This window comes from Dipodomys ordii, unplaced genomic scaffold (genome assembly GCF_000151885.1).
Source record: "Dipodomys ordii isolate 6190 unplaced genomic scaffold, Dord_2.0 Scaffold33, whole genome shotgun sequence".
Lineage (NCBI taxonomy): Eukaryota > Metazoa > Chordata > Mammalia > Rodentia > Heteromyidae > Dipodomys > Dipodomys ordii.
This window is the reverse complement of record NW_012267249.1, coordinates 125,567-134,706: the sequence shown is the minus strand read 5'-3', so window position 1 is coordinate 134,706 and position 9,140 is coordinate 125,567. Positions and strand designations below refer to the sequence as shown.

General features: G+C 44.7%; 1 protein-coding gene across 1 annotated transcript in view; it reads left to right on the top strand.

Annotated features, from left to right (window-relative positions):
* The window catches only part of Snip1 (Smad nuclear interacting protein 1), a 9,746-nt gene extending 5,572 nt beyond the window's left edge, over positions 1-4,174 (top strand). The window contains exons 3-4 of the mRNA XM_013016757.1: positions 484-1,070; positions 2,637-4,174. Of these exons, the coding sequence (XP_012872211.1) occupies positions 484-1,070; positions 2,637-2,904 (855 nt within the window). The 3' untranslated portion in view covers positions 2,905-4,174. The remainder of the gene's footprint in view (positions 1-483; positions 1,071-2,636) is intronic.
* The last annotated feature ends 4,966 nt before the right edge of the window (positions 4,175-9,140 follow it).

Here is a 9,140-nt window from a genome sequence, read left to right as displayed (position 1 = left end):
GTCCCTCAGCTCTTCAGCTCAAGGCCAGCGCTCTACCACTTGAGCTACAGCGCCACTTCCGGTTTTCTGGTGGTTTATTGGAGACAGGAGTCTCACGGTCACTCCTGCCCGGGCTGGCTTTGAACCATGATCCTCAGATCTCAGCCTCCTGAGTAGCTAGGATTACAGGCGTGAGCCACCAGCGCCCGGCTGAAACTACCTTTTTAAAAAAAAAAAAAAAAAGATCACGTGTGACTACTTAATTGTTCTTTTATTTTCATGGCTCTGAAAGTTGCCTGTGGTTAATAGTGCTCTGAAAGGGAATGTGCTTTTTTTCCTTCTTTTTGTATAAGGCTTCCTTACTTTTCATTTTCTGGGCATGGCTTGTGCTGTTAGGGCTGCAGTTGTGTAGCGGCATGATATAGATCTTTGGCGCCTTTTACAAGGGAACATAAACACCACATTTGATTACAGCAGCTTTTTCACAGATTGTTTGAATTTCAGGAACGTGAGGATTACCCTCGGAGAGGACGGGAGGACCGACAGCACCAGGACCCATCACAGCAAGAACACAGGAGATCTAGGAATAGTGACCGAGACAAGCATCGGGGCCATTCCCGCCAAAGGAAGAGCTCTGATGAAAGGCCTGGTGGTGGACAGGGCCGGGATAGAGACAGCCACAACTTGCAGGCTCAGGAGGAAGAGCGAGAGTTTTATAATGCCAGACGCCGGGAGCACCGCCAGAACGAAGTCACTAGCGCTGCTAATGAGGCTCAAGAGATGGTTCCTCAACCTGGTGGCAACAGAAACAAAGAAGTGCCTGTTAAAGAAAAACCAAGCTTTGAACTTTCTGGGGCACTTCTTGAGGACACTAACACCTTCCGGGGTGTCGTCATTAAGTACAGTGAGCCCCCAGAAGCACGTATCCCTAAAAAACGCTGGCGTCTCTACCCATTTAAAAATGATGAGGTTCTTCCAGTCATGTACATCCATCGACAGAGTGCTTATCTTTTGGGTCGACACCGGCGCATTGCAGACATTCCAATCGATCATCCCTCTTGTTCAAAGCAGCATGCAGTCTTTCAGTATCGGTAAGTATACACCTGGAATGCCAGCAGGGGCTAAATGTCTCAGCAGTGCTCCGGAGTCTGTGCCCCTCTTGTCTAGTGGCAGTATTAAATCAGAAACTCAGATTTTTGATCTGAGAAGGTGGCTCAGTGGTAGAGTGCTTGCCTTGCATGCATGAGGCTCTCGGTTCGATTCCTTAGCACCACATAAGCAGAAAAAGCCGGAAATGGGACTGAGGCTCAAATGGTAGAATGCTAGCCTTGAGCTGAAGAGCTGAGGGACAGTGTCCAGGCCCAGAGTTCAGGCCCCACAACCAGAAAAAAAAAACAAAAAAACAGAAACTCAGATTTTTAATATGCCCTTAGCACTTGCCAAGTATTTGACTCTGGGACAAGCCATTCTGGTCCTGTTTGTACCTGCCTTTCAGTGTCATTATGAGATTTAATTGGAAATACAAATGAAAATGGTTGGTGTATTTATTAGCTGAATCTGCATCTTGAAAGCTTGAGTTGTCTATCTGTTGCCATTTGATCCTCACAACAACCCTGTGGGAAAGATGAGATAATATTCTATTTGACAAGACAAGGAAAGTAAAGGTGGGCACAGCCAGATGACCTTTTTTGTGGGGCAGGGGGTTCAGTCGTGGGGCCTGAGCTCTGGGCCTGGGCGCTGTCCCTTAGCTCAAGGCTAGTGCGCTACCACTTGAGCCATAGCACCACTTCGAGCTTTTTTTTTTCTGCTTATGTGGTGCTGAGGAATCGAACCCAGGGCCTCATACATGCAAGGCAAGCGCTCTACCACTGAACCACCTTCCCAGCCCCAGCCAGCTGACGTTCCTAGTAAGTGATTACCAGAAGATTTCTGACTCAGATCTAGCCCATCCCCTTTGAATCTGAAGTCCTAATCTACTGATTTTTTTTTCCCACTTGGACTAGAGGTAAAGTAATATTGATGTATAGCTAAAAGAAGCATTTTATTATTAAACCACAACAGATTTTTATTTGTATTTATTTTTTGTTCTATTCATGGGGCTTGAACTCAAGGCTTGGGCTCTTTCCCTGAGTTATTTTTACTCAAGGCTAGTGCTCTGCCAATTGAGCCACAGCTCCACTTCCAGCTTTTGGAGATAAGAGTCTCATAGAAGGCTGGGAATGTGGCTTAGTGGTAGAGTGCTTGCCTAGCATGCATGAAGCTCTGGGTTCAATTCCTCAGTACCACATAAACAGAAAAGTCCAGAAGTAGTACTGTGGCTCAAGTGGTAGAGTGTTAACCTTGAGCAAAAGAAGCTAGGGACAGTGCCTAGGCCCTGAATTCAAGCTCCAAGATTGGGGCTTGAAAAAGTCTCATAGACTATCCTGCCCTGGCTGTCTTGGAACCGTGATCCTCAGATGTCAGCCTCCTGAGTAGAGCTAAAATTACAGGTGTGAGCCATCAGTGCCTGGCTTTCTCTTGACTTCTTAGAGTTTTTAACTTGAATCATGTTCAAGCCAGGTTGCTTACATCATCTAGGCTGGGTAGCAAGGAGTGTTAGGAGAGCTGGATGATAAGGCAGACTTTTGCTCACAAGTTTCTCTCCTTGTCTCTTCTAGGCTTGTGGAGTATACTCGTGCTGATGGTACAGTTGGCCGGAGGGTAAAGCCCTACATCATTGACCTTGGCTCAGGAAATGGAACCTTCTTGAATAACAAGCGTATTGAGCCACAAAGATACTACGAACTGAAAGAGAAGGATGTACTTAAGTTTGGATTCAGTAGCAGAGAGTATGTCTTGCTCCATGAATCATCTGATACTTCTGAACTAGACAGGAAGGAGGACGAGGAGGAGGAGGAGGAAGAGGAAGCAGTGTCTGACAGCTAGCAAACTAAGAAACAACCCATTCTATTGAAACACCTTTTCCTTCTTGAAAGGCTTGGGATTGACTTCAAAGCACCACGGTGCTCGCTGTAACGCCTCTTATTGCCTTAAGTCTTTCCTCTGTTGCTGACCAGCATGTGTTAAGAACACTGACTTAGGTTTTGTTGATTTGTTTTGTGGCACATAATCATGTGCCTGTGGTCATTTGTTTTTAAACAGTCTCGCCAATTACAGTACATCGTGTTTTAGTAGAAGCATTGTGGCTTTAGTTGGTGCTTTGAGAACTGCTGCCTAGGAAATGGAACCCTTTGTTGAAGGGGAATTGTGGTTTGTTCTCTTTGTACAATTTGTTTATTTATATAGTTATTAAGCTTTGTGGACCAGGAGTTTTTCTTTTTGGGGCAAATCCTTGAGCAGAGAATCTTACTGAGCTTTGATTGTCAGCAGAACAGCCTCCATTATATACCAAAACTTAGACCTGATTGAACTCTTGAGTCATATAAGTTAATTTTGCACTTTTTTTTTTGAGGTTTGGGGGAGTGTTACCACATGACCTCATTATCAACTTAAACAGATGCTTTGTGGCACCTGTTTAAACATGTGACATACAAGAAGATTATGGCTACTATCACTGGGTGCTGATTAATGGGAGAAGCCGAGATGCTTGTGGATCTGTTTCCTATAGAGAATTCTGCTTTCTCCATGGAGCATGTATGTAACTATTTCGATCATCTGGTCTATTTAGTTTTGCATTTTTAGTCAAACATTAGCCCTTTTCTCCCCTCCCTCCTTCCCTTCCTTCTCTTCCTTCTCTTCCTTCCTTCCTTCCTTCCTTCCTTCCTTCCTTCCTTCCTTCCTTCCTCTCCCTCTCCCTCTCCCTCTCTTTTTCTTTGAGAAATATACCATCACCTATGTGACAGGGGCCTTGCTTTATTGTAACAACATGTAAATATGTCTGAAGAAGGTTGTGTAGCATTTCTACATGTTTCATCTTTAAAAATTGTTAAGAGAAGTTGTATTTACCTTCCAAGGGCAGGAAAGCAAGGGGGCTGCCCATTTTCCTAATTTTCCACCGAGAATAATGTGTAGGTAGAAAAGTACTACTTACATATAGTGTCTATGTGTGTATTATATATCAATTATATGTTCAAGAGCTGTGTGATGGTTTTCGTATGATAGTGTCATATAAATATAACGCCACACGACAGGCAAAGGCTTCTCTGCATTTGAAGAGAAGGTTTTCATTATATGTATTTTTGTGATAAAAAAATAAAATTTGTAAATATATTCCTATTTCAAAGGTTAATACTTTTCCTAGCACAGAGGTCTTAAGTTCAATGTCTATTTGCTGCTAAGAGTTTTCATAATAGTGTATTTGAGTAAAATAAGCAATTGTGTAGGGAATCATAAGGAGATACCAAGACATGGAGAAGTGGGCCCAGCTCTGCACAGAATGCAGCCCTTCCAATTTCAGCAGGTGAACATGGGTCATGGGGAAGCAATAGTACTTTCTGAACTGGCAGGAAAAGACAGGTTTTCTTTCAAGTAGAGATTAGGGCAGGCTATGTGTAGTGAGCTCTGGTATTTTATACAGCAAAATACCATCCCTGCCAAGTGCGGGGGGGGGGGGCTCACACCCGTAATCCTAGCAACCTAGGAGGCAGAGATCTAAGGATGGTGGTTCAAAGCCAGTCCAGTCAGGAAACCATGAGACTCTTAACTGCAATTAACCACCAGAGAACCAGAAGGAGCTGTGGCTCAAAGTGGTAGTGTTAGCCTTGAGCTGAACGGCTCAGAGACAGCCCAGGCACTGAGTTCAGGCAAGCCCCATAACTGACAAAAAAATGAAAATAAAAAATACCATCCTTACCATTTCATCCTCATGGAAGGTGACATGGCTCTTAACTCCTCCTTTGAGGTTGGAACTTTAGGGTGATAGTGAGTTAGATGATCATTTCCATTGTTTTTTACATTCTAGTCTCATTCAAGACTAGATGTTGCCTGCTGCAACATTCAAAATATTCATTCAAAATAAATGGAAAGATCTTTGAAAAGTGAGCATGTAAGATTAACTAGATGAAAGGTATGATGAGGGCTGGGAAGGTGGCTCAGTGGTAGAGCGCTTGCCTTGCATGCATGAGGCCCTGGGTTGGATCCTTCAGCACCACATAAGCAAAAAGAAAAAAGCCGGGAATGGCGCTGTGGCTCAAGTGGTAGAGTGCTAGCCTTGAGCTGAAGAGCTGAGGGACAGCACCCAGGCCCAGAGTTCAGGCCCCATAGCGTGGCTCCCCCCCCCCCCCCCCCACACACACACAAAAGAAAGAAATGATGAGGGGAAGCTACAGGGCAACTAGCATTTCAACTGCCTAGAAAGTAGATACTGTTCTGGTGAGTTTAGGTTTCCACCCAGAGTTTCCTCTGGGATTAAGCACTGATCTGGCTTTTTAAATTTTTTTTGGGTCGGTCATGTGGCCTGAACTTGGCCTGGGTGCTATCCCTCAGCTCTTCAGCTCAAGAGCTAGCACTCTACCACTTGAGCCACAGTGCCACTTTCTGGCGTATGTGGTCCTGAGGAATTGAACCTAGGGCTTCATGCATGCAAGGCAACCACTCTACCACTGAGCCATCTTCTCAAGCTCTGATCTGGCATCTTAATCTGGGGCTAACTGATTCAGTGTGTGCTGCTGCTACTGCTCCCTGCTAACCTTGGGCTTTGCCTGGACATCTCACTGATGGGTACTGTGGTACATGACAACTTTGCCAACCTTTCAATGACAAATCCCAGTTACATTGTGAACTTTGTAATTAGTAGGGCAATAGCTTCCTGGATTTAGTTTTTTTTTTTTTTTCATGCTGAAAATGTGGGAAGTTCTTTTTATTTTTTTGTGCAAAAATTGTCCAAGAGAGCTGGGAAGTTGGTTCAGTGGTAGAGCGCTTGCCTTGCATGCCTGGGGCACTGGATTCGATTCCTCAGCACCACATAAGCAAAAAGAAAAAAGCCAGAAGTGGCACTGTGGCTCAAGTGGTAGAGCGCTAGCCTTGAGCTGAAGAGCTGAGGGACAGTGCTCAGGCCCAGAGTTCAGGCCCTACAACCGGACCAAAAAAAAAAAAATTGTTCAAGAAAGATCCATCTCCAAAGTTGATACTTGTTCATTTTAGCTTTTTGCAAATACATTTATCTTTTTTTGTTGTTGTCTCACAGATTTTCCTGCCTGTGTTAGTTTTCAACCACAATCCTCAGATGTCAGCCTCCTGAGTAGCTAGGATTATAGGCATGAGCCACTGGTGCTTGGCTAAGTTCAGTATCTTTTTTCAACCCTGGCTACCTGGCTAGCTTGTCTGCATATCATTGCTGTCAGAATCAAGTTATAACAGCCCTTTGCTACCTAGCCTTTTTAGCAGGGCCTCTGGTGGCCCACCCTTCTGCGGAAGTGTACAACAAAATTTTCATATTTATAATATAGCTTAGTTTTACCAAGCTTAGAGTTTGGATTGTGAAATTAGGGCAGTGGCAGAGCACTTGCCCCCTGTGCTCAAGGTTCCATCTCCAATTATCTCTCCCTGACCTGAAAAGTTTAGAACTTAACTCTTTCAGGTTGAGTATCTCTGATCTAGTGCATAGATGATCATATTTTTTGTTTGTTTTGTTGGGGTTTTTTTGTTGGTCATGGGGCTTGAACTCTGGACTTGGACACTATCCGTCAGCTCTTCAGCTAAAGGCAAGTGCTCTACCACTTGAGCCACAGCACCACTTCCAGTTTCTAGTGGTTAATTGGAGATAAGAGTCTCATGGACTTTTCTGCCCGGGCTGGCTTTGAACCTTGATCCTCATATCTCAGCCTCCTGAGTAGCTAGGATTGCAGGCATGAGCTACTGGTGCCGGGCCATATTTTTTTTTAAATGTCCTCATTGTAGAAATGAGTTGTGGATCTGAGAAACAAATGGCATCTGGTAACTGGAGCCTAAATGTGCTGCACAATGTGTCAGCAATACCTGCTTATGAACTAATACTCTACATATGTGAGTTTATGTTAAACAAACAGGCTACGTGATTGAAATGAAAACTTTTGGAATTTAAAGCTTCATTTGGTCTCTTTGGTAAAGTGTGTGGTATAGTTATTGAGAAACAATTTACGAACACAGTTGCTAAAAGTCTAAATAGTGAAACTCTTGAGTTTCCCCAGCAGATACTTTTTTCTGTTGTTGGTTAGGGGGCTTGAACTCTGGGCCTGGGCGCTGTCCCTCAGCTCTACCGCTTGAGCCACAGCGCCACTCCCGGTTTCCTGGTGGTTTATTGGAGATAATCTCACAGACTTTTCCTGTCCAGGCTGGCTTTGAACTGTGATCCTCAGATCTCAGCCTCCTGAGTAGCTAGGATTACAGGTGTGAGCCACCGGTGCCCAGCCCCAGCAAATATAGGTTAATATAAAAAGTTCAGAAGGGGCCGGGCACCGGTGGTTCACACCTGTAACCCTAGCTACTCAGGAGGCTGAGATCTGAGGATCACAGTTCAAAGCCAGCCTGGACAGGAAAAGTCTGTGAGACTCTTATCTCCAATAAACCACTAGGAAACCGGGAGTGGCGCTGTGGCTCAAGCGGTAGAGCGCTTGCCATAAGCTGAAGAGCGCAGGGACAGCGCCCAATGACCGACAAAAAAAAAAGTTCAGAAGGGGTAGGGATGGACCTTATCAGTAAACGGCTGGCCTGCCATGAATTTGATCCTTAGGATTATCAAATAAATATATATGTATATAAACAAAAGGAAGCAGTGGATTGATGTGTTCATGCTGTAAAGTTAAGGTAAATCTATCATCAGTTGCATAAACTTAGTATGCTAGCAATTTTGTAGCTGTGAAAGAGCAATAATCAAAGATGCTTTGCATCTGTAGAAGAGGTAACATTTGAAGTGTGCCTTAGAAAGTAGGTTGATTTTAGGCCAGGTGCTGGTGGCTCATGCCTGTAAGCCTAGCTACTCAGAAGGCTGAGATCTGAGGATCATGGTTCAAAGCCAGCCTGGGCAGGAATGTCTGTGAGACTCTTACCTCAAATTAACCACCAGAAAACAGGAAGTGGTGCTGTGGCTCAAGTGGTAGAGCACTAGCCTTGAGCTGAAGAGCTCAGGGACAGTGCCCAGGCCCAGAGTTCAGGCACCATGACTGGCAAAAAAAAAAAAAGAAAGTAGGTTGGTTTTGGATCAGTAGTAGAGGATGTTGTGCCAGACAGGACAGTTCAGGGAGCAGCAGAACTGCAATGGATACAAGGGAAAAGACTATTCACCCAAAGCCCCATAGTGGTAGAGTGAGAAATCACTCAGTCCAGGATCTGGTGATTTTTCCCACCTGCAGAGCTTACTGAAGAAAGTGGAGGAGTGAAAAGAACCAGTTGGTATTAGGCTGCCCAGTTCACATGGGTCTCAAGGAAGTCACATTGGGTAAGACATCTGGGAGTAGAGTAGCTTCAGCAAATCTTCACCAAGTCACAGAAATGTCTACTTGAAAATTGCCATGTTGATACATAAAAATGGGCAAATGTGGGCTGGGAAGGTAGCTTTGTGGTAGAGTGCTTGCCTTGCATGCATGAGGCCCTGGGTTCAATTCCTCAGTACCACATAAACAGAAAAGGCCAGAAGTGGTGCTGTGGCTCAAGTGGCAGAGCACTAGCCTTGAGCTGAAGAGCTCAGGGACAGTGCCCAGGCCCAGAGTTCAGGCACCATGACTGGCAAAAAAAAAAAAAGAAAGTAGGTTGGTTTTGGATCAGTAGTAGAGGATGTTGTGCCAGACAGGACAGTTCAGGGAGCAGCAGAACTGCAATGGATACAAGGGAAAAGACTATTCACCCAAAGCCCCATAGTGGTAGAGTGAGAAATCACTCAGTCCAGGATCTGGTGATTTTTCCCACCTGCAGAGCTTACTGAAGAAAGTGGAGGAGTGAAAAGAACCAGTTGGTATTAGGCTGCCCAGTTCACATGGGTCTCAAGGAAGTCACATTGGGTAAGACATCTGGGAGTAGAGTAGCTTCAGCAAATCTTCACCAAGTCACAGAAATGTCTACTTGAAAATTGCCATGTTGATACATAAAAATGGGCAAATGTGGGCTGGGAAGGTAGCTTTGTGGTAGAGTGCTTGCCTTGCATTCATGAGGCCCTGGGTTCAATTCCTCAGCACCACATAAGCAAAAAAAAAAAAAAAAAAGCCAGAAGTGGAAGCAAAAAGAAAAAAGCCAGAAGTGGCACTGTGGCT